The following is a 26434-nucleotide window of genomic DNA, read 5'->3' as shown; positions in this document are numbered from 1 at the left end:
TGATTTGAACTGAGCAGGATATTGAATATTCTGCGGTATCTCTTCTCCTCGCGTTAAAGTTTAAAAAATGTAAACTCACATTGAAATGATCCTCACAATTTAAACCTGACTCCAAAGAAACTGGAGTTTTATGGAGTTATTTGTGCAGCAAGGCACGAAACAATATTTCCCCGTCCTCTTTAGCATTTCACGCGGGGAATTAATATTGACAGTTTTATATTTTTATGAGTAACTGTTAATTGCCGTGCTATTGAAATTTCTTAGCTCGAGGTGTGAGTCACACAACATGGCGCGGGCTTTTCAGTCTGTTTGAATTTGGTTGAAATTTAAAATGCTGATAATTTCAAAAACACAGTTTTTATTTCAAAAACGAGTTTTGTTAGGTGGCACTATAGAAGTGATTTCCGTCATTAGTGAAAACAAAGCGGAGAGTCAATTGCCGATGGAATTCACAACATCAATCAGATTCACAAATTTTTGCAACTACTCCAATCGATGTCCGTAATCGCTTCGCACAAGTTTTGATATGACTGATTCAAGAAGATACAAAATTTAAATGCGGACTCTGCTGTACTTCCGATATGATTGGAAGTGTTTTTCTTTGTAATCGAGAGCACATTGCAATTCACATAGTTTGATTCATATATAACAAGACATACTTGTTTTAATTTATCATTTATAGCGTGTTGATTTCCTGATCATTTTTGTGAAAGGCTATGACCCGGACCCGGACCTTGGTGGAGATCAATTCAAGAAAATATTTCTTCTAAACTATCAGCTTATAAGCGGAACTCCCTGAAGATTAGCATCCTCACAATTCATTCATTTTAATAAATATTGTATTTCAGTTATTCCGAAGCAAGAAGAAAGAGAAAGTATCAAAACTGATATTGTAATCGATGAGAAGAAATAAAAAAATAATGGAGACCGTTAAAGTCTGCAAATGATTTAGTGTGGTTAGTCTGTTCAAAAATTAAGGATGATCAACCTTTCTGCTCCTTGTACTGCAGATAGTGTTACTACATCTGAATGGTAAAAGAGGTATCTGAAAGCGTTATTAAAGGACTAAAGACGATGGCTGCTGAAATCACAAAAACAATTCGGAGCATACTTCTTGATGAAACAGCCAAAGCGACAAGACAAGAAAATATTTTAGTTTTACCATCAGTTGCCAGTAGATAAGAGTAATATCGGCGAAAAAGCCAGCAGAGATCAAAGCGAGCAACGCTGAAGTGCAAGTAAATGCTGACCACAAAGTTAGTTTTGAAAAATAACCTGGTGCGGTTGGAGCAAAATAGAGAAATTCTGTCAGAACGAGGTGTAAACCTCATGCCTAATTATAACAAGACTTCTATTTCTTGAAAATAAATTGGTTTATAAACATACTGTGGAAAAAAAAACAGTTTTAGAAAAAAAAAAAACAAAAACGATTCCAGTGGGCTCAAGAAAATATTAATCACAACGGAGACAGTCATTTTCACAGGCGAATTATCTTTCTGGCTATCCAACACGATGAAATGTGGACGATCTAAGGTGAAAGATTGCTTCATCACCCGAAAACATCCTGCGTAAGTCCATATTTATAAATGCCTCTTGGTACTAACAGTTGACTTGTTATACTAAAATCTAAGACGCAGAATTAGTAATACAATCCTATGAATCTAGTTTGGCGAAGTTTGCCGACAACTATATGGCACGACGAATCGAGATTAGGCTCATTAAGACAAGCAGCAGAATGGACTGACCACCTCATTCATTAGATGCTAACCCAATAAAAAATATTTCAGCTTTAATAACGCTCCGAATAACTGGGAAGATTTTTAAAACAAAAAATCAGCTCATCCTTCAGTTGAAAAGCATATGGCGGTTATACACACCGATGTACTCGGGAAAATGAAGTGAAAATTTCCATCATGAATGCCAGTATCAATAACGGACAAAGTTAGATAACATATCCAGTGGCACGTCAGATATGGCAAAGCTCAGTATAAACATGAAAGAAGCAATTTAAGAAAATTATTGCCTTATTTATAGATAGATCACCGTTTTTTTTTAAGAAACTGTTATAGAACAAACAAATAAGCACACATGACTGAATGACTAGATCTCAGCAATATGAAATATTGACTACACTTGCCTGCTTTATTAAATAATAAAACCTTGAAATCGAATGATATAATGCCAACCAGCTTGAAGGTAAGTTTGGGAATCCGCGTGCATCATTTTGCTTCGTCAAGAATTAAGTTAAAAAAAAGTAAAAAAAAACCGAAGAAGCTGTCAGTTTTTGCAATGAATTAATTCACAAGCCTACTTTTGAACTAAAAATCTCCGTAAATACTTCATTTCAGTTTTTTGACTTTGAATAAAATAAAGAATTCCTAGCTAAAGCGCTAACTGCTTTTTGTCTTTAAAAATGTCTTACATAAACGAATGTTCATAAAACCCACCAATCTCCCTTTCAATTTATGACTAAAAATTCAATCTATTACCTTTAATGGGATAAATGTAAAAATTTAAATCTTTGTGGGCGATTTTTCAGTACTTTTTCGTTTTTTTCTATATAATTCGGCTGGAGTGACAAAATTCAGACTATTCCTTTCTTTTTCTATTCTATTTTCACTAGCCGGATTGCGTGTCAATTGTAAACTTTTTTTATCAAAATTCGCTGCTATTTTACACTTTGATTTTTTCTTAAGTATGGTAGGGTTTACTTCAGTATGAGCAGCACCATGTTGGCAGTTATCAATGACCACGGATGAAGATGGTTTCGTTTTATCACCTTTTTTAGAGGGGCTCAAACGTTGCTTCACCTTTCCAGAATTATGTGACGAAGGTCCTTCTACTGGTTGACTAACTACTGAATGCGTCACATTCTTTTCTGTTTTACTCTTTACAGGACTACTTCTATTTTGAATGTCACTTATCTTTTTATTTTCGGTAAAAGATGACTCCCCTGAAGCACACGAGCTTGAAGGTGACTTCGATAATGGCTTTTTAGGCCTTAACTTGAAATAGCTATCGTCGTAAAGCACAGGAAAGTTACGCCTGGTGTGGGGTTCCTCGCTTTCAATGGCTGGAATAGTCCGACTACTACTTAAACCTTCGTCAACACTCGGGCCCATTCCTGCTTTTCGAATCATCGATACAATTTCTAATTCCCGTGTGTCGGTATCTTCCAACTCCTCAACGGTAAGTCGTCGTCCTACTATAGCATCTCCATGTATTTCTGATTTGATTTTTCGAACTAAATTATATTCTTCAGGTTTCATTAGCACTTCGTTTTCTGTAGGGACGTACATTTCCTCATTTCCATTAGAACTCGCTGTGGGCAAACCCATGATATTACGCCCATAGTATCCGAAAGTAGTATCGCAGTCAGGTTGCATTTCCAATTGTTGCTCGTCAAAGTCCATTGTCGGTACCCACTTAGTCATTTTAATAGATTTATTTAACCTGAAAGTAGGAATGGAACATTTAGCTCAGAAGGTATTTTATTTGTATTTGTATTGTATTTATTTTATACGTTATCGGCGAAATAGGGAAATAAAAACATTTATATTAGGAAGTTGAACGTTTTGCGCATTATTTACACATCCCACCAAAATTTAAAAAAAAATTATTTTTTTTCTGGAGTGCCACATTTTGTCCTGTTGACAATGTAGCCTACATGGTTTTCGAAAATATCGTCGACAATCTGGTAGCGCAACCGACGAGCCGACCCCGCCTATTTACAAAACATACTCGCCTCGTCTTGAGGCAACGTGAATTGTGCTGTCTCCAGTAAAATAAACAAGTCCGGACACCGGGAATTGAGCGCTTCAGTTATGAAAGATTTTGAATATTGCTTATATAAGAATACTTTAATATGATACATTCAAAGCTTAGAATGCAATAAATTTGTAAAAAAGTCAGAACTTTGACCTATTATAACTTTGATAGCACTAGTGCGATTCCCACCAAACTGATAATATCATGCTCTAAAGTATAGACTATACTGCGAAACTTGATGATTCTAGGATAAATTTAAGGGGGTTCCCGGTCAATTTCTTAAGAATATACTCATAATAAATACGCTAATACACTATTAAATTCATTTAAACAGGTATCAGTACTGAGAATATTTTGAAGCCTACGTAGTGATAGCAACGTGATATTTTGGTAGGGTAGTTTCTGAGAATGAGCCCTTGGAAAAAAATTATCACTTTCCAGCCCTCGCACTCCCCCCATGCGTCAAAGTTCTGATACTTATGTAAGATTTGGAAAGTACTCGTCAAGAAAAGATCTTTCATTTGATACAGCGACATGACTATATTCGGTAAAAAGAAATGTACAAACCCCCCTTCTCTGTACACTTATAGGGACCCCCTTAAAACGTGAAACTATAGCACTCACTGCATGCAAGCGAATTCACAGGTTCCACCTTTCTTATCTGACAGACAAACAAACTGGTAGACAGATTCACAGACAGGAAACGGATTTTAATAAGGTTTTGTTTTATATGATGCCTGAGATCAGAAAAAGAGATAAATCAAGTCTAGTAGAAGTAACTCCACTATGCTAAATTCTACGTGATCTTTCTTGGTGACAGCTCTCGCAACAAGACAACCAAAAAAATCGCATTCAATGGCCTTGATTAAAACCCTCAGAGAAATGATAGAGCGCCCACCTCAGTCGTCGCGCAGGACAGGGCTCAGTCCTGTAGAGAAACGAGCAAGGGTTCTTGACACATAGACGATGTAAGGACGTAAGTAAATTAGCCCAAGCAAAACAAATCCGTGTCTGCACGCCAAATATTGGTAACCTTACTAATAAGGTGGGGGAACTCGCAAGAGCCCTTCGGAAGATGTGCATCAATATCTGCGCTCTACAAAAATCTTAATGGTACGGTGCCAAAAGCTGCGGCACAGAACGCGAATGCGGTAAAAACTTTTATACTTTTTTTAGCCCACACATTTAATATGGCATCGGCATAGCCATCTCTGAGGGTTTCCGCCACACCATTGAAGAAGTCGAAGGATTTCATGACCGAAGCTCACTGTTACGTCAGCTGATCGCACGTTTCATTTCTTTACCACATACGCACCACAGACAGATCCACACGATGCTGAGAAAGATGCCCTCTTGTAACTATTTGATACAAAAACCTGTAACGTATCTGCCGAAGACTATATTATCATACCGTCTGATTTCAATGAGAATGAAGAGACAAAGGGCATCAGTTGCCGTGGGGGAAAGAGATTTAGAAAACGCAATGAAGGTGGTGATCATATTGTAGATTTTGCGGACATACACTACTTTAAATCCATGGTTCATTAAATGGTTGTCTCACCTTCTCACATTTTATGATTGAAACAGTAAAATGCAAGATGACGTCATTTTTTCACGGTAACTAATTGCAAAGCGGCTACCCATTAGACCATCGCACTTCAAAATTGACCGTTGATTGCCACCTTGCGAATCAAGCCACCGGTAAAACAGCGCGAGGAATGCGCTGGCTCGCTGCGATGTAGATCGTGGCGATTTTATGAAAAAAGGGACGATGTGATTTCGCTTACGCGATTGAAGACTATTACGAACGTCGAAGAAACATGGAGTTAAGCTAAAAACTGGACCTACAAAAAAGTCAATGCAACCTTCGAGATCACCAAGCGGCTCATCAGCCGAAATAGTTGTTGGAATCACGATATCCGAATGAACGTCTGTGAGAAGAAACGTCTCTAACATAAGTTCCTCGTCGATAAAAGACCAATTGGCGAATTTAAAAGAACGCCAATCATGTAGCATATATGACGATCGCTGTAAACCGAGCGATCCATTACAAAGATCTTTATGATAAACTGGACACTCAAAACAGCGAGAGCTGTATACCACTTATCATTGCCAAAAACCAACCATTGAGTAGATTTCAACGAAAGAATCTTCTCATTCTCCGCTTCCACAAGCACTGACGACATTTCGAGCCATTTAGCCTGTTCGCGCCAAAGAATTCCAAGATGCAATCCAACAAGCAACAGGACCTGACGACAGCTGAGTACTGGAAAGTGGCGAACTGAGACCTAACACTCCTTCAATATTGAGAATAGAACACCATCTGACTGACAAGAAAGCACCACCGTTATAATATGGAAAAGGAAAGTCTGCTGGACTGGAAACAGCGAAATGTTCCAATTACTTCCCGACCGGATTGTTGTCCCATACCATGAAGATTTTGGAACACATTCTTGACAACCGTATTTGCGACATCGTTCAAATAATTATAAGCCAAACCGGGTTTTTCAAAAACTGCGGAACCACTGAGGCAATCCATACTGTCGGGTTACTCATGGAGAAACATGAGAACCATCACCCCGCCACATTACATTTCTAAATCTGAAGAAGGCGTTTGACCGTGTGCCAAACAAATAATTTAGTATGCTTTTTGGCAACACCTGTTACCAATGGAACTCGTGCGACGAGCGCCACGGCGATTCCCAGGTATATCAAAACCGCTTCGTGTCTCTGTCGGTGTTTCTCAAGGAAGCTTTTCCCGTGACTCTTCTTTGTTCTTATGATCAACACTATCACGCGAGCCATCCAACGTCCAGTGCCTTATACAGTGTTCTATAGAGATGAAGTTTTCCCAGCGTTTCACTACAAAGCTGATCTCGAACAACTTGTCCAAAAATGCAATCACCGCCTTACATAGTACAATCAGAGACTGAATCCAAATAGAACAGTTTTTGATGACTAAATCTAGCGAAACAGGCACTATCACTGTCAGTGAAATCGACCTGCCGAGAACTGGGCAATTTAAATACATATCTCGTATCAATAATATGACTCAATTGTAAACTGGATGAAGTGGCATTCCGCATCGACGGACGACTCAAATCGAAAATTTACAGTTGTCTAATCCGCCCTGTCGCTCTCTATGTATCAGAGTGCTATCCAACTATCAAACATAATAAGCGGGACAAACACAAAAGAGGAAGAAGTGTGGTGTACAGCGTTGCTTCCGTAGCATATAATGCTAAAAGCAGCTTGGGGAAAGATCCTCGCTCCTTAGTAAACCCATAACAAAAACAGAGAAAACAACAAGGAGAGAACGGTGGGGACCAACAATACAGGGTGCGGCAGCATAACTTCCTTTTTTCAAAACTCAATAAAAACTATTGTATGCATCGGAAAATATTTATTTATTTTTTATAATGTAGGTACATGTCTAAAGTTTTTATTTACATTGTTTTGAAGATCAAATCTGTTAGGTGACGTCCCCCATTCTGCATACATTGCGTAAACCGATTTCTGGCGTTTGTCATGACTCTTGTTAGCAACATTGACGCTCTCACTGCTTCAATGTTCTCAGGTGATCTAACGGGCCGAGGGACTCCAGTTTTTCCTTTTGTCGCACTTGCAGTTTGTCTGAATGTAGTGACCCATGTAACAATTGATTTGCGATTCCGAAATGCACGCTGTGTTGCAATAACCGAACATCCGCTTGAAAAGTAAACCTCAACGGCAAAGGCACGCTCCTCACTATTCCAACGCATGATGGCGACTGAACCGTGTCGGGACAAAACTTTACAGTATCCCCTCTTGAACGAGACCACTAGCGCTCCGCTATGACATCAAATAACTGAGTGGCGCGCATTTTTAAAAAGGAAGTTATGCTGCCGCACCCTGTACATTCAAGAAAAACCAATCGATTATAAAATCTCTTCAAAGTCTATGGTAGAAAAAGAGATCATCATTCCACAACAAATCATTAGTAATTCGAGTTCTGATCTGGAGGAGCCGCCAATAATTTCACTTGTTGAATAATCTGAATTTATAAAAGATATTAAGCAATTAAAAGTAGAGAAAAACGAGCAAAGTGACGTTCAACAATCCATGAAAAAAAGAACCGAAAGAAAGCCCTGACGATAACGCAGACAACACAACTGACACTAGGGTGAGGCAATAAAAACTAAAAAACATGAAAAGGATTCATTTCAAGCATGGACACTGCCTAATGCTTTTTTGCCAAGAAAGGTAAAAACTAAAATACCCGAGGGAAAATGTCAGTAAAATCCCCAGGAACCATGCCATAGTGCGTGATTAAAAGATTAAAATCTCCATTCAGTCCAAACACTTAACCGAAGTCACCTCAAAGACAGATATAGGTAATACGGTTTAAATTGGCCGACCTATAAGAAGCGTCTGCCGTCAATCTCAGAAAGGCGTATGCTGACATATAGATGGCCTCCAAATGATTACCAGCAAAAACGGACTACCAACTCTCCAACTTAGGAAAAATCCATAATAAACCATTTGAACGCAGATTTAGAAAGCAGATTTCCTTAAATAATCTCGGACGAGCGCAATGTTGACCACATTGCCTCCTACAGTGTACTGTAGTGTACCGTTACGGGCTTGAATAAAGTGCTCTAACATATTTCAAGGCTCTGATCCAATATGGATTGTTGCGCCAACGATTATTATTATTAGTATGTGCAGCGCAGTGATTATCTCGGATGTGTGAAATGCATTCAATTGTACAGATTGGAATCTAATATGGAAGTCGTTGGCGACGATCGATGTACCCAGCTATCTGCGTGTATTTAACGACAACCGTAAATTATGTTACGGCATAGGTGATGGACACAAAGAAAATATTATAACCATAAATGATGTAGTGACTGTTTGATTTGGGGGGGTTCCTCATTTAATGATCCAGCTCGGCAAGTCCAAAGGGAAAAAAAATAAAGAAGACGTGGTGAACACTGAAGCAAATGGAGCCATGCAGCCGGTAGGTGCATCGAATCGGTGAACTCGGCACAAAACGAGATGATTGAAATTCCTTTTTGAAACAAAGCTAGCCGATTTACAGATTGTTTTGCCGTTATTGATAATAATGATCAAAGGAATAATATTTAGAATATTTTGAATTGGATGACGCAATGGTTTTTGGTCTGTTGTGAAATACCTATGACCTATGTATAGATGTATGTAAATATATTTTCATTAGTATGGATGAATTGTAGAAAATAAGAATACTTAACCGTAACTGCAATTGCTCCCTTGAATAACGAAAAATGAAATTTAGATGTAATTGCATTATGTGTAGATAAGAGTGCTGGATTATTTTACTGTACATCAGCTCTTTCTGTTTGACTAATCGAAATCCATATCTATATCCATCTATTTCGTTTCGAAACAAAAATTAACAACAATAATCCTCAGCGAACAGCTATTTGCCAGACACACTATCAAATTCCAAGTGCAAAATTGCAAGTAGTGAACGGGACAAGCGAATCTTCCTGCGATGTCTGTAGCCTGCCGCCCAAGCCGCGGAACATTATAAAACTCTGGACATAGTGCGGAAGAAGTCTTTATGAAGCGATACTGCATCGTGTTCATACAATAATGTATCGTGTCCAGCGCCGACTTTTGGGGTAGACGATGACCGAGTTCGATTGGATGTTGCCAAGTATCTTCAGTTCGATACAAATTACTCGAAATCGATTTTGGATTTTTTGGTGGGATAGTTTCTGAAAAAGAGACCTGTTACACTTTTCGGGGCATACATATTGAACCGTTACTCCCCTATGTTTGGAAAAGTGCAAATCAATTCCTTTCATTCGATACCACATATTACCATATTCCGAAAAAAAATGTACATCCCCCTATCGCATCAAAAGACATCGGCGCCATTTGCTATATACAGTTCACAGACCACAGGTTTTCACCAAATTTCATGACAATAGGCAGACAAACATTGAATCCTCCCAATACGCGAGCCCAGGTGGCGGATAGGGGCATACCTATTGATGTGTAAATATGTGTTCATGTACTTTTCTTTTCTGACTGTACATGGGTTAGTTATGGATAACTTGGCCAATACTACAAGTGATTTAGATTTGGAGAAAGAGGTATTTAAGCGAAGCAAAACCTTACCAAGAACACCAATAATGAAGGTGGAAAATTACGGGCTGAATAGAAATCGCTAGACCAAGAAGGCGATTTCGACACCCACCGCATCTGTCCAAGGAAAGCCACAGGATATACTCCAAGAACAAGAGATTAACACATTCAGATCTCACTAATGTCAAAGACGACCGAAAGTCTGGAAAGCACATTAAAGATAAAGGGTTACGGAATGCTTAAGAAAAGTGATCCGATCAAGATTCATAGAGAACTGAGTCCCGATATGGAGGAAGTACCCTTCATGCAGTATGGAGCAAAAATATAATAGTTAAGCTGTTCGAGTTCATCAAGGACAAGCACAACGTGCCTCAAGCTATCAAAAACATGGTGAAAGCCTTTAGGATTCCGTATCATAGGTCGCAGGAAGAGGAAAAAGCACTCCAGCAAAAGCGGAAACCAGCCATCCAAAAAGTGTCACAGGCGACCCAAGTGATACCTAACCGTAGTGCCATCAGCCTGCCACCAAATAAAAGAGTGCCAAAGAAAAAAGGAAGCCTGAGCCCTTAGTGCGATCGTCTAAAGGAACCGAAAATAATGGATGGACCAAGGTCATTCACAAAAAGACGAAGAAAAAGTTGAAGATTCGAGTTCGCCAGAGGCAATTGCTATCTCGAGCAGGGACAGTCTGTCGTACGCGGAAATACTAAAAAAGTTCAAAGCTGATCCCAACCTAAAAGATTTAAGACGGAAATGTCAGCAAAATCCGAAAAACTCAGAAAGGCGATCTCATGTTTGAGCTGAAAAAATCCAGCCAGGCAAAACTGATAGCTTTCGTAACCAGGTTACAAACTCATTTAGGGAGAATGTCACGACCCGGGCCGAAGAACATGTGATCTACAATGCAAGGCTCTCCCAAGGAGAAATTTGCACTGCGTTCAAAGAGCAATTTAAATTGGAGGAACAGGGGGAAGAATCTTTGGTGAGCCTGAGGAAAGCTTATGGTAGTTCTCAAACGACCACAATGCGACTACCAGTGGGGTCAGCGCAGAAGCTATTAGCGACAGGAAAAATTCAACTCGGATGGGTTGTCTGCCGTGTGAACTAAGAAAATTCATTAAAGAGGTGCTTCAAGTGTGTCAAGTTTGGACACTTCGCGAAGGCATGTACGAAGAGCATCGATTGGTCCGAACTATGCAGAAGGTGCGGGTGGAAAAGACCATATTGTCAAGGAATGAAATAGGGACCCAAATGCCTATTGAACGAAGAAAAAAAGGGACAGGGTAACCGGCATATTGCCGTAAGTAGTAAATATCCGAAATTCAGTAAGGCATTGACTGCAATGAAAAAATGAGGTTTATTCAAATAAACCTGAATCATTACAGGATCGTCCAGAATTTACTTGAGCAGACTATCCACAAGTAGGGAAGCTATACAATCCAACATGAGTCAGTCGGTAAGTGGCTTTATGTTGGCAAAACAAACGGCGTGTACGTGTACAGCTGATATACCGCGCCGAGTTTCACATTGCAAGATGATTGATTGCAAGCAATTTTAATGCGTTGTACGTTTTGGCAAGGGGGCCTGCATCAGTCGTAGACCTGACCTTTATTAGCCCAGACGGTTTGTATGATCTACGTGGAATCAAGAGTAAACATGTTCGCCGAGTTGTTCGAAGCGTGCATGTCCGGGGGACTATTCCCTACAGTATGGAAGCGGCAGAAGTTGGTACTGCTGCCTAAGCCTGACAAGACCAAGCCTTGCCATTCTCCCATACACACGTATGTCTCCTGGACACTATGAAAAAAACGTTGGACGACAGAATGGGCTACGTAAAGCCAAATTAGCCATTGATACAACCAAATTGTTTACTGATTTTGCCGAAGGTGCAATTCATAGAAAGGGTAGCACCAGCAAATATTGCGTGATAGAAATCCTGGATGTAAAAAATGCATTCGGCTAATTTTGATATCATTTGATATCACTTGGGATAGGTTTCGAGGTTTCGTTCTACTGTCTCATAGAAGGTATCCTTCTCCGACTCTGCAGTTCCTTCTATAGGGGCGTGAATGTTAATGGGGCTTATATTTCTAAATTTGGCAGCTCCATCTCTGTGCAGGGAGTGCACGTTCCATGAGAAAATGCGCAAATCGTAATTCCGTCTACATTGCCGGGTTCGTCGTTGTGTTGTCAGTCCAGTCCGATGCTCCTTTTGTGCTTTCGTAAAAAGTTGTTTTCCGTGTAGGGTTGTTAGCCCTATTCAACCCCAACCTGGAGGGCTAGTTGGTACAACTTGTCCCGTTTTTAGGCGCGGAAGACTCGCCCTCATTCTTTTCCGTCTGCAGTTTTGCGTTAAGAAAGAGCTCTAAGCGGATACCTTTTGAAAGTGGAGATAGGGTTTAATAGTAGAGCTGGGGGTGTTGGTTCAGTAGACGTTTCCCAGGTTTTATGTTCCATCGTGGGTACCAATCCAAGTTTCGCCCTGGGATCTATACTATATTCTATGTAATTACTTCAAGCAAATTGGAAACAAATATAAGAACAAACTGTACGCCAGGCGATTCATCATCATCAACGGCGCAACAACCGGTATCCGGTCTAGGCCTGCCTTAATAAGAAACTCCAGGCGATTTTGCACCGATGTCCACCAATTCGATTTCCCTAAAAGCTACCTGGCGTCCTGGGCTATGCCATTGTTCCGTCTCAAGCAGGGGCTGCCTAGTCTTCTTTTTCTACCATAGATATTGCCCTTATAGACTTTCCGGGTTCGATCATCCTCATCCATACGGATTAAGCGACCCACCCACCGCAACTCACTGGACCGGATTTTATCCTCAACCAGACGGTCAAGATATCGCTCATAGATTTTGTCGTTATGTAGGCTACGGAATCATTCATCCTCATGTAGGAACCAAAAATTCTTCGGAAGATTCTTCTCTCAAACGTGGCCAAGAGATTGGAATGCCAGGCTATTGCTCATGCAATTTTAAGCCAAAAATATCAAGCATATTATCAGCTGCCACAAGTACTTTAATTTCTAGAAAAGTCGAGCCAAAACACGAAAATAATTAGCCTCGCAAAATGGGCAGATGGTGCCAACTTTATGCTTTTCACTGAAAATTATTTGCGATTTCCGTCAGTGAGCATGACACGAAACAAGACTCAATTTTCTCACTAATTTTAGTCTGGACTTATTTTAGCGAATTTACCGAATGGAGAGGGACCGTAGCTGGGACCACTTGATGGTAAATCGAGCATGATTTCTTCCTTTTGCACGATTCCTCGCGCTAATCACGAAAAACGATGCAAAGGCGTATCTTCAATGAAAATTATAGTCGCGAAAATATGATAACTAGTGATGACCGTTGTCATCCCAAAACGAAAACTCCATGTCTGCTTGCCTCGAATCGGGTCGACACATTCTTCGTTCCTTCACCTTTTTTTCCTACCAAGAACCAACTTCCCCAGCCACGTAGCGCAGCAAAACAGAGCAGGGCAGCCACAATGATCAATTTCCCTTCTGTGGCCAAGCCTTGACGACTCAAATTTAAAATTTGATTATCCAAACCTCTTGAGCGGCCAGGAAAATTATAATATCTACGCAACAATTTGGAGAACACACTGGAAACACCCTCGCCTCCGCTGTCGAGGAACCTGCGCGCAATCCAGGAAACAATCATAGTCCGTTTTCGATAGCCAAAGGTCGCAGCAATGAGGTCAGTCCCAATCCGGTAACAATGCCATTTCGGTAGCAGTAAACTTCGAAAATTCACAGGTTGTTGCTAGCACACAAATTTCTATTCCTTTTTATCGTCTCTTACGCCAAGCAGGGAAAACTTTCAGTGTATTCTTAAGCACCAACTCACAGGGTACCACGAAATGAGCTATTCGATATAGGAAAAATTACGGCGACGCAAAATTTCCCTAAATCTAGAGAGCCAAGTTCTCGTGGACCTGCACTGCCTACAAGAAAGTGTTAGACGCAAAGCAGGGGACAATAGGTAGGAATGATCTAGAAAGTAATTCCCTTTTGGATTTTTTTAAACCCGCTATGGCAATATTATTTTCCTTTAACTTTAAAAATACAAAATAACAGGAATCAAACAAAGGAAAATTAACTTCCAACTTACCGTAATGTAACGTTGAATGAATCCGTTTCCGAAATAGGTTAGGCGGTGAAAAATTGAAAAAACAAATGCTTCCTTTTCCTCCTGGTTTTATCGGCGATAGTTTAGTGACAAGAATAAAGTTGTTTCGTTTTACGCGTGCAGTCAAGCGGGAAAAGTTTAGAAAACGCTATCAATCTCCGTCACCGTTCACAGAAATCACTTCATTAAGCTCCGCTGAAAATACCGCAACGATTGCACCAATTATTAAATTTTCCTCGGGGCGGCTGCTGGCTCAGCATTTCACACGAGTGCTGAACCCGAGACTTATATTTCAGAAGTTATGAAAGACTTTCAAGTGCGATTGGTGAGGCAATTACCGTTTGGCGCACAATGAGCACTGAGCAATTTGTAATATAAAACTTTTACCAGGAGTGACTAAAAGGTTCTCGTAAATCTACTCTACGGTCGTAGCAGCATCTGTTCTATATTGCAATATATACAAACTTTCACTCGTCATGTTTCAATCTAAAACTCGTTATCAAGGTCCGGTGACAATTTGCCTCCCAACAAGACATTTCGCAATGTCAACAAACATTCGTATGTTTTGCGCTGTCAGTGGTTAAAAGGTGCTTCTTTGCAGGCAGCGTTATGGTAGGATTGTGTCAGTGGCTCTCAAACATAAGTCGCAGGTGAATATTTTTAGTTTCTTACTTTTGATAAAAGTTGATTTCTGTTCCTACGATTTAAATTGAATCCTATAGTGCTCCCCAGTTTTTTGTTGGTTTCATAATCTTCCACAATAAGCCTATCACATTTTTTTAACTACAAACAGCGACCTCATCAACTTTCACACAATCGGCAACTCATTTCCAATACCCACTCCGTTACGTTTCTCAGCCTGTTTGGGATTGACGTTTACCGATTTGCACTGGACGTCTGTAATTTTCGCTCGCACGATAACTGCGCGGCTCCGCGTTTTGAAACGACAATTATTTATAAAATAAATAAATCTACTTCCATATAAATTGCAGACGCAGTGTCGTTTCAATTTATCAACTAATCTCATTCGTTGTGGTTCGAGGAATCGATTGTTCACCCGTAAAGTTGCAGGATGGCTCTAGTACATGAGGCCCGGTTACTTCTCTCCTGTCGTGGCGCATTTGGGCAGGTAATTAATGACATTGTGCAATTATCAGGTGCTCGAGAGAGACTAAATGCAGTAATGATAACCAACATTATTGGCAGCAAGGGGGACGGCCGGTTGTTGGCTTCGAGGGAGTGTCGAATGCAATCCAAAGATGTTCATGAGATACGGGCGATTATGGTTACGTAAACTTTTGTGGCAAAAACATTTGTCGCTTCGCCAGCTGCCCGGCCGGATCCTTCAACTAATTTGATGAATTAATTAAATATGATGCTCTCTAAACTACTTTCTAAGTTCTTAAGTTAAATCATTGGGTCATCCACCTGCCTCCAATCCCCGCCGCTAATTTTGACCCGAACTCCATCTGATGATCAAAGTTATCTTTTTGAACGCTGAGTGGTTACATAAAAATTGCGCTTCTATCTATTTCGTGTCTTATGCTAGATTTGATTTTGATTTAAAGGCACGCAATGTGCAATAAAATGACTGGTCGTTTCCGGGCCAATTCAGTTGACAACGTATGTTCGGCTCATCAAACATTTAATTGTTATAATTGAAATTAGAAATTAATACGTGGCTGGTTTTTTCTGATTATCTCATAGAAGTAATCTTTTATCTTGCACTTTTGTAAACAAACACTTCGCAACTTTTATCTAGAAAAGATCATATGTGGCTGCTATCGCGCAGTTGTAAATAAATGTCATGCCATATCCAACCACTGTCCAGGTCTCTGCTCACTGTGGTGCGAGCATTCTATACTCTCCACAGTCCTGCTGGCATAAAATGTCTCAGGTTATGCTGTTCATATGTGAAGCAACTCATAAATGGCAGTCATATCCGATGCATTGCATGTTGAATCCACTGTTTTGGGTACCCAAGGTGCTCTAAATGTTTGACCGAAAATGTCTCGAAAGGCGGTGAACACAGAGGGAAGGGCCGGTGTCCTCTATCTTAATGTGGACCTACAAAATCACAATATTAGCATGTATTCCTGGCAAAATAATCGCTTCAAATACTCAAGTCTAAAAAAAAAATTTGCTCCAGATTGAGAAACCAGGTAAGATCCGAAAATTTCTGGTTTCAGTCGGGCGTGATTGTGTTCTAGTTTTCCTACATTTAATAGCGTTGATCAATATGTTGCGATTGACGTAATTTGACCGTGTCCATGGAATTTTTACTAACAAATAAACTCGAACTAAAGACGCACAAATCGAAACTTAACCTCCGATGAACATCTCTTGAAAACAGTCTTTCCAATTAGTCGACGAAATCTTTCACCCGAATGAAATCAGGAAATTCTCAATCTTCGATTCTTTAAATTCATCAAAAATCTTCAAATAAATGGCACTATCATTTCTCTCCTCCAACATTTTCGCAACTAACGAAAACCATTTGGCTAAGTTGTACCTCGGAGAGCTCGTATCTTCTATTATCTCTCTCATTAAAGATTAAACGATTGCAAAAGTCACTAAAGAAATGCAAATTGATTATACCGATCTTGTCACAGCTTAGAACGCCTTAGAACGACAATTTGGTGTCATCCAAAAATTCACAAAGAAGGAAAAGAAATCATCATCAACGGCACAACGACCGGTATCCGGTCTAGGCGTGCCTTAGTAAAACACTCCACACACCCCGGTTTTGCGCCGAGGTCTACTAGTTTGACACCCCTAAAAGTGTCCGGATAGCTCAGTGGTTAGAGCGCAAAGCTGTCGTCCACTGTCTGGTGTCCTGACCTACGCAATCACTCCATCTCAGGCAGGGTCAGCCTCGTCTTCTTTTTCTACCGTAAATATTGCCCTTATAGACTTTCCGGGCTGGATCATCCTCATCCCTACGGATTAGGTGACCCACCCACCACAACCTGTTGAGCCGGATTTAGACGATCGAGGTATCACTCATAGATTTTGTCGTTATGTAGACTACGGGGTCGCCCATTCTCATGTAGGGAGCCAAAAATTCTTCGAAGTATTCGTCTCCCGAACACAGCCAAGAGTTCGCATTTTTTTTTGCTAAGAGCCCAGGTCTCCGCGGAATACATAAGAACTGACAAGATAATAATCTTGTACGGTAAGAGCTTTGACCCTATGCGAGACGTTTCGGGCAAAACAGTTTTTGTAATCTGAAATAGACTGTTGGCATCCAACAACCATCCGCGGATTTCATCGTCATAGCAGTTATCGATCCCTAGATAGGAGAAATGTTCAACGGTCTCAAAGTTGTAGTCTCATATCTTTATTGTTTTCGCTTGACCACTGCGATTCGATGTTGTTGTTTCTTTGTTTTTTGGCGCTGACGTTGCTACCATTCACTTCGTCTCGCCTTCATTAATGTGCAGCCCGAGATCCCTCGCCACCTGCTCGATCTGGATGAAGGTAGACTGCACATCTCGGGTGGTTCTTTCCAATGTCAATAACATCAGCTTAGGCCAGTAGTTGCGGGGACTTGAAGAGGATGGTGCCTCTTGCATTGACATCTGCATCGCGAATCGCTTTCTCCAGGGCCATGTTAAAGAGGGCGCATGATAAGACATCCCGTTGTCTTAGACCGTTGTTGATGTTAAATGGTCTCTAGAGTGATCCTGCCGTTTTATCTAGCATCGCACATTGGTCAGGTTCAGCCTAGTCAGTCTTATCAATTTCGTCAGGATACCGAATTGTCTCATGGCCGTGTGCAGTTTTACCCTGGCTATGCTGTCATAGGCGGCCTTGAAATCGATGAAAGATAGTGCAACTGATGGCCATATTCCAACAGTTATTCCTTCGCTTGCTGCACAGAGAAAAGCTGATCTGTTGCTGATTTGCTTAGAGTGAAGCTTCTTTGCTATGGGCCAATGAAGTCCTGGGCGTATGGGGCTATCCGACCTAGCAAGGTAGCGGAAAATATCTTATAGATGGTACTCAGCAACGTGATACATCTATAATTTGCCATACTGCGTGATATCCCCCTTTTTATCTATGGGACAGATAATGCCTTGCTGTCAGTCGTCAGATATTGCTTCGCTATTTCATACTTTGAGCATCAGCTGATGAACCGCATGGTGTAGTTTGTCGCCTCTATATTTAACCAGTTCGGGTGTAATTCCATCGGCTCCTGGCGACTTATGGTTTTTAATCAAAATACTCAAATGATCGCTCGCTTCTCCGCGTTCTTTGAGAATGCGACATTACTCGGTATGCAGCATTCTTCCGTTTTGTTGCAAGTTTCATCGTCGAAACAGGCGTTCCGAGTTTTCTTGTGGCTGGGGCCAAATATGTTTGTGCCCGTATCAATGATAACGCCCTTCAGGTGGTTGTGAAGATCATTTGTTTATGCTTCATCTCCAGGACATCAGTTAGCTGCGGTTATTGCGGCATCCATTTCCCTCTTATAGGTGTTTCAGAGCGCTGTGCTGGGGATGGCTTCAATATTGACTCTCACCTGATTGTCAGAGGGGCTGTAGGCGATGTTGTAATTTGAGCCCGGAGCACTATGCCAACAGGATAGTGATCCGAGTCTATATTGGCCCCATATATGTTCTGACATTCAATCAGCACGTGGTCAATTTGGTTAAAAATGGTCCCGTCTGGATAAATCCACGTATGTTTGTATGAAAAAGAAATGAGAGCGATAATAGCGTATATGAATTCTCCAGTGTACAACATAGCCAAATAATATGCGAAATGCAGAGAATTGGTAACATTCGCAACAGTAAAAAACACATCAGAAGTCATCGAGGGATTGAAGGAGCGCCATGTAGAGGACGATGTAAGCTTAGCTGCATACGATGTGAAGGAACTATTTCCCAACATCGCAATGAAAGAAGCTCTACGGAAATTAGAAGAATGAATCGAACAACACAATAGTACTCCGGACGGAAATAGAAAACGGAACTGTATCCAAAGCTAAGGGCCGAACCTAGAGTTTGGATACTTTATGCGAATAGCCACAAATAGCCAGAACTATTGTGAAAGAGAGGATAAACAAGATATACTTGACCAAGTTAACAAATGGCTCCCTAATACAGAATTCACGACGGAAGAGGAATCAAACTGTGTAATCCCCTTTCCCGATGTCAAAGTAACAAGGAAAAATAATAGTATCGAATTTTACATATACAAGCAGCCGACGAGCTTACAACGCACCGTTGTCAGGACATCGAACTACATACACCAACATAAGGGGGTCGTTGGTCGGCAAGGTCAGAGTCGCTTGATCTCTGGCAACGCAGATGGGACGAGTCTACGAAAGGTCGGTGGACAGGCTCATTCCCAACATTAGGGTGTGGCTTGAGCGAAAACATGGGGAGACCAACTACCACATTACCCAGTTCCTCACGGGACACGGTGGTTGCTACAGGCAGTATCTGCACCGCTTTGGGTTGGATGATTCTCCGAACTGTCCCAGATGCGATGGCATACCGGAGGATCCAGAGCATGTGATGTTTCACTGCCCACGATTTACGATGGACAGAAGGAGCTTAAACCAGGTGCTGGGCAGGAGCAGGACCCCGGAGAGCTTGGTTACTGAGATGCTGGAGTCCGAGGAGAAGTGACTTTCGGTTGGCTACGCAATTCCTCCAAATGCAGGAGGAGCTGCTGAAGGAACAAAGAAGGAGAAAAGATAGAAATAGGAGAAGGATGAGTGCCTAAGAGCAAACCTACCCCGCGAAGTAATACCTCAATGGTGGTCCCGCGGGGCTGGGGCTGGAGAGACCGAGGGTGGTTTTTAGTGGATGTGAATCCCACACGCGCCCGCTGTAGTTCCGCCGTTCGGGCGGCGGAGCTGCGGCGGACGTGTCTTTCTAAGATTTTCCACCTCCGTGTACGCACAAAAAAAAAAGGGGGTCGTTTACCGATCCAAGGTCCATAGACTGTTGTCAACACCTCGTATCAAAGAAAGTTTTAATAAAGAAGAATCATTTAACCCTCCATCTCATATCCATCTGTTTGGCAGCTGCAGGTTGACAAATGGCGGCCAGAGGAAGTTCACGTATTTACCGTGCACTGCCTTCGACTTCCATTCATCGATACGGTCTTGGTCTGACTTCACCCTACTCAAAGGATTGAAAGATCGATGCTTCAAGTTCAAGTAGAGTCAGCCGGCAAGCTGCCTTAAAAACAGCAGCATGCAAGGGACTCACCGGTCCTTTGCTGTGACAATGAGCGCGTAGCTAGTCGACTTGGTGATAATCTTGTACCACAATGTCAACCACGCCCATGCCTCCGATGTCACGAGGGAGGTTCTTCCGTTCCGCCGCAGGATTTGGGAATTTGGACATAGTAGTCCGTATCCGCCGTTGGACGTTTCCCAAATCGGTCTTCGTCCACGGCAATATTGCGAATGCATATGCCAGTGAAGGGATAAGGAATGTGTTCAGTGCGCTTATTTTATTTTAATTTTACACTTCGCTGGAATTTGGAGTGCAGAGCATCCTTCACATCACCAACTTGAGCATGGGTTAGTTGCAGAATTCCTGAGTACCTGTGAAAATCTGGTAAGGTCATAGCTTGAGTGTGGAGATCACCAAAGCTATGTCCGGCATCTTCTTTGTGAATGGCTTGGATTCGACACTTGTCTGAACCTAATTCCATCCGAATATCACATGTCTACTATCCGCAACAGACTTCTGAAGTGATCATCAGTATCAGCATACAACTTGATGTCATCTCAGTACATCTAATGTGTCAGCTCGCATTTAGCACGTAGACCGTATTTTATTGCGAAACCATGTCCTCTAGTATAATTTAGTGCCATGCAAAAACAAAGAGGACTCAACAAATCCTGGGAGATACCCCCAAATGAATGCACTGATAAAGTGGTACGCCACCCTTCCATGATTGTCGCCAAAACCTTATTAGCTTCGAATCGATGTGGTATAGATGTAGGCTATCCATTAGTCAGGTATACGGGATGCTGTCGAAAGCCTTGGCATAATCGATATAGCAGAGAGAGGGTTATTTGGCCTCTAGTTGCTTGTCCTACCCTCCCTTTAGCTTACAAAAACTGTTCCGCTCGAAACGTCTCACCATAGGGTCAAAGCTCTTTCTGTGCAAGACAATGATCTTGCCAGTCCTCATGTATTCCTCGGAGACTTGAGTTCTTAGCAAGAAGAATTGCGAATTCTTGGCCGCGTTCGAGAGAAGAATCCTCCGAAGAATTTTTGGCCCCCTACATGAGGATGGACGATTCCGTAGCCTACATAACGACGAAAGCTATGAGCGATACCATGAACGTCAGGCTGTAGACAAAATCTGGCTCAATAGGTTATGGTGGGCGGGTCACTTAATTCGTATGGATCATCCTGATCCAGCCCGGAAAGTGTATAAGGGCAATATCTATGGTATAAAAAGAAGACGAGGCAGACCCTGCTTGAGATGGGGTGATGGCGTAGGTCAGGACGCCAGACAGCTTTTAGGGATATCGAATCGGTGGACCTCGGCGCAAAACCGCGATGTCTGGAGTTCCTTATTAAGGCAGGCCTAGACCGGATACCGGTTGTTGCGCCGTTGATGATAATAATTTAATCCTTAACTGCCAGGTGTGGTGATAACTTTCTCAGTGATTAATCTGCAAAACTGCATAGTTCCTGCACTTTCCTCATCTATCCCCTGATACGGTGCAGCAGCGAACAGCCATTCAGACTGAAGCCATCTGCATCACCTCCTTTCACAATCGGCATAGGAACCGGCTACGGCCAGTTTAGTATTATTATTTCAAAAAGAAATCTATTATTCAATAAATTTTCCACGATAGTAGCGCTCAGAAAAGAGTGGAAGCATAGTTATCCACAACTGGAATATCGATTCAAACAGAATCTGAAAGGGTATTATCAGATGTTCGAGAATGGACGAGAGGGGCACGTTTCGAAAAGAAGAGCCCGTGTGGGATTATGCCAGCTGAATTCCTATATGTACCCCTCATGGTATTATGAGGCAATGGCTTCAAGTTTGCATCTATGCCTTCATCTTTAGTATGATTTAAGATTCAATTTTCAATAACTCTTCATCGTAGATCAGGCTGTGTTTTACTTAAGGAATGAATGATAGCAGCACTCCAAGGAAAGCTTACAGAGAGTTGATCATCGAATCAACTAATGGTAGTCAGTTTCTTGCCGCAGTTTAGATTTCTGGTTTCGCTCATTGATGATTCTGTCTCTATGTTTGCCCTACTGCTGAAAGTTTATCACGTACAATTCAAACATATTTTATTTAGGAATATAGAATGGAGTGATAACTTAAAAAGTAAGGAATTGAATGAATTCCCTATACTTCCTAACGAACGAACAAGAAGCAGTTGCGTAATATTCAATTTTAATATTTATTTAAAGTAATGGTTACTAGGTGTTATATTATTACATTTCTCTCCAATGCTCTTTATTCTTTTTCCAGCTCCGCTCGATTCACGCATCAGCAGCCCTTGCACAAGAAGCGGCTAAAATTAAAACGTTCCAAATCTATCGATGGAATCCAGAAAAACCCGGTGAAAAGCCTCATATGCAAACATACGAAATTAATTTGAAGGAATGTGGTCCTATGGTTTTGGATGCGCTCATTAAAATTAAAAATGAAATGGATCCAACCTTGACCTTCCGTCGTTCATGCCGTGAAGGTATCTGCGGCTCATGCGCAATGAACATTGGTGGCACAAACACCCTTGCTTGCATCAGGTAATGCTTATTTTACTTTTTCGCAATAGTAACCCTAATTTTTTATTTTAAAATTTGGTAATATCAGCCACATTGATACAAATTGCTCGAAACCAACTAAGATCTATCCCTTGCCGCACATGTACGTTCTGAGAGATTTAATTCCCGATATGTCGAACTTCTACAAGCAGTACAAGATGATCCAACCGTGGTTGCAACGCAAGTAAGTATTTTATCCAAAACTTTCGACTTTTTACCAAGTTCGTAATAATTTTCACAATATTTCTTAAATTTATTTTCCTCGCTCATATTTTCTGAACCATGTCAATTCTTATTTAGGAACGAAACCACTGAGAAAAAAGGAAAAGCACAATACTTGCAGTCCCTCGAAGATCGCTCCAAGCTTGATGGGCTCTACGAATGTATTCTATGTGCGTGCTGTTCAACATCATGCCCATCTTACTGGTGGAATGGCGACAAGTACCTAGGACCAGCTGTCCTTATGCAAGCTTACCGTTGGATCATTGATTCTCGTGACGAAATGACCGAGGAACGTCTCAGCAAGCTTCGCGATCCCTTCAGCGTATATCGATGCCATACAATTATGAATTGTACTCGAACATGTCCGAAAGGTCTGAACCCCGGTTTAGCTATCGCTGAAATTAAGCGACTCCTTTCTGGATTAGCTAAGAAACCGGAACCAAGATTGGAGACAGCAGCACTACACAACAAGTAATCTAGTCGCAAACTGTACGTTACTAGTTCACATTTGAGAAAGTTTTCTCAAGCTTACGAAAATAGTTTTTAACATTGCTTCCAAGCGTATTTTGCCCCAATCACGAGTGGAGATTCAATAGTTTATTTCGATATCTGTAAACTTTTTTCAAAGGGGAAATAACCGGCACATCGTTTTCTTCTTTATTTTGTAGAAGATTCAATCAAAATTTATTTATTTTGTTTCAAGACCTGCTCTCGAATTGAAATTTGTTTTGGTTGAAATGCAAGTACACAGTGTAATGTTCCAACAACCTACCTAGATGTCTTCACAATATTTTACCTGTGGAATGGATTATAAATGTGAAAATTTTATAATAAAGAAGATTGTTAGAAATTGACCAAGGATTTTTTATTTACTTATTTACTCAATTAGTAGATTGGCTTATTTCAAAGTTTTCATTATTATATTTCGTCCATGCATTAAGGCTACAAATTAACATAGTAGATGTGTTATTTAATCTGAGCAATAATTGATCTGCCTATCAGGCCATGAATGAAACAAAGCAAACTCCATAGGCTAGTGCAATTCGCTTGTAATAAACTCACTTAAGATGGTTGTCCGGATATAATGGACTCTTTTCTTTGGTCCCGAAAAAATCTCTTTGAAATTGTGCAAAAATCTTCGCTTAAGATGAACGCGGCTATGTTTATTGAACCAGTTTCAAACATATTTTTACGAGGAAGTCCATTATAACCGGACATTTTCTAGGGAATTCCCCGATAAAATTGCCGACACTTTATGACATCTAAAATTCCTTTATTTTAGCCGGCGTTTTGACAATCTCATTTCTTGACTGGTTTTTTAAATGTTCCGTCGTTACGTTACCTGTCAAATGTGAACCAGATTGTTTTGTGAAAACTGAAACAATTATAAGAAAGAAGGCTTTAACAATTGAAGAGAAACTGAAAATAATTTCGGCTATAGAAAATGAGCAAAATCAGGCGAACATTTGCATGCTTTTAATGTAGTTTCAACAAAAGAGAGCCAATATAACAGTAGGGGGTAGGGTCTTGAAGTGTGTTAGAGCACTTCATTTAAGACCGTAACGGTACACTACAATATACTGTAGGAGGCAATGTGGTCAGCATTGCGCTAATTACGATATCCAGGTAAAAATTACTCGCAAAGCTTACAGTCAATCGTACAATTTATTCAAGAATTTCTGTTTACGTTGCGGCATGTGCCGGATGCAATATTTAGGTTGGTTGGAAGTGCAACGTTTCATTTAGCAGTATTAAATTCAGGTTATTTTACGTAATTTGCAAAATTTATATGGGACAAAATGTTATGTTGGGCAGTGACGCCGGATGTGGGTTTAGGTTGTTACGCCGGATGTAACTCCTCCCCCTTTGAATAGAAGCGATGGCCAGAAGAATCGCACTGGTTCTTCCTGGACAGGAGCGACTATTGTATTTCGTCTGGAATAGGATGATGAGATAATCAGGATTCCCATGGTGAAGATGACAACGGCGACAATGGAAATAACAGAGGTTGGTATTTCATTTAAGGGATTCCAAAATTCGGCTAGGATGTTTATTGATGGCTTTCTGGTAAACTGGTACTGTTGCAAACTTTCTATTTGTAGACTTCTCTCGTGATTAATTTGGTTGTGAGACGTTGCGTTGATTTCGTTGAAATTCGTTGGGTAGATAGTAATTTGATCTAAATGTTCCAGGTCTATTGAGGAATAAGTGATGCTGTTGACTGAAATTTCGAAATTTAATCAGCATTGTTCCCTGAATTGTTATATTTTCTGGACCGCAGGTTGTATTTATTGATACTTTCGGAGTATTTATGAATAGCAGGTGATTAGGTTCAACTAAAATGGTGTAGGCCGTCATCTCTCGATCATGTGTAATACACTGAGCTGGCTTATTGTAAATAATTCTCGCGATACAGCTTGATTCGGTTTTTTCTTTGCTTACCGATGTATTGTGACAGTAATATGTCTTTTCGATGCATTGGCATGGTTCGTCAAGGTATTGGCTTGACTGAAGTTTCAGAATTGCATAGGTTTTGGTGATAATATATTTGTTTTCCTCTATGGGGATCGGGATTATATTGAAAAGAGAATACCAGCCTGTAGGCATTTTAGGAATCTTAATATTGAATATGATGTTAGTATCATTATAATAGGCCTGTAGTTCTAATAGTTCCTATATATTTTCATTGGATATTACGTCTATATATTGAGCTTTCAATATTTCCAGAATGTTGAAGAGCTCAGTTGGATCTAGTATTTGTTTTGAAATTACGTTTAATTTAGCAATAACTATTGCTTCTGTAATACTTGTTAAATGATTAGGAAGAAGATCTATATTATAATTTATTTCATATTGATTGAGTCGAATTATATGCAACAAGTTTTTGTATGATTGAATCAATCTCGCATTTCCGATTTTAGGTGGTAGCAAGCCTTTGCTGTTCGTTAAGTCCTGTACCTCGATTTCCTGCCCGGTTATCGGAAATATTATTATCAGTAGGAGCCTGAAATTTACGTTCTTTCTTTATTTTTGATTTATGTAATTTCTGATTTTTGTTAGTGATTAAGGTTATGTTATTATCATGTTTAACTTTGTGCTCGGTAAACCTAGGGTTTAGTTTATTTCTGCGTGATTTCTTTCTAAATATAATAGAGCCTGTATTTATTTTATCGGGTTTATCTCTATTCGTATTAAGTTTGCTAATATTTTTGATTGCCTGAGTTTCCAGATTTTCCTTGATTTTTGGAAATAGTTCAGATTGAAAGAGTTAAGCTTGTTAAGATATCCGCGCACACTATTTTGTTGTCGTTGATCATTAAATTTATATGTCCGTCCATAGAATACTTCAAAGGGTGCCAAATTCGTGGCGGAATGGATAGCATTGTTATACGTTATCAGAGTTTCGTCAAG

General features: G+C 40.6%; 2 protein-coding genes across 4 annotated transcripts; one reads left to right on the top strand and one right to left on the bottom strand.

Moving 5' to 3' along the window:
* Positions 1 to 2006: 2006 nt before the first annotated feature.
* Positions 2007 to 14555, bottom strand: LOC119646959. Of its 3 annotated transcripts, none has more exons than XM_038047656.1 (3): positions 14369 to 14555; positions 14013 to 14225; positions 2007 to 3453 (listed from the first exon to the last, which is right to left on the bottom strand). In XM_038047656.1, the coding sequence occupies exon 3, from the start codon at positions 3432 to 3434 to the stop codon at positions 2514 to 2516; it is 921 nt and encodes a 306-aa protein (XP_037903584.1). In that variant the 5' UTR covers positions 3435 to 3453; positions 14013 to 14225; positions 14369 to 14555; the 3' UTR covers positions 2007 to 2513. The 3 variants fall into 3 exon arrangements, with proteins under 3 accessions (XP_037903584.1, XP_037903585.1, XP_037903583.1); XM_038047657.1 differs by having other exon boundaries at positions 14418 to 14555; XM_038047655.1 differs by having other exon boundaries at positions 14013 to 14555.
* Positions 14556 to 15102: 547 nt separating this feature from the next.
* Positions 15103 to 23877, top strand: LOC119661265 (succinate dehydrogenase [ubiquinone] iron-sulfur subunit, mitochondrial). The gene is made up of 4 exons (XM_038070520.1): positions 15103 to 15159; positions 22506 to 22783; positions 22851 to 22985; positions 23102 to 23877. Exons 1-4 carry the CDS (start codon positions 15103 to 15105, stop codon positions 23496 to 23498), a joined length of 867 nt encoding a protein of 288 aa, XP_037926448.1. The 3' UTR covers positions 23499 to 23877.
* The last annotated feature ends 2557 nt before the right edge of the window (positions 23878 to 26434 follow it).

This window comes from Hermetia illucens, chromosome 1, assembly GCF_905115235.1.
Source record: "Hermetia illucens chromosome 1, iHerIll2.2.curated.20191125, whole genome shotgun sequence".
NCBI lineage: Eukaryota > Metazoa > Arthropoda > Insecta > Diptera > Stratiomyidae > Hermetia > Hermetia illucens.
The sequence above is the reverse complement of the archived record's forward strand: the minus strand, read 5'-3'. Positions and strand labels throughout refer to the sequence as shown.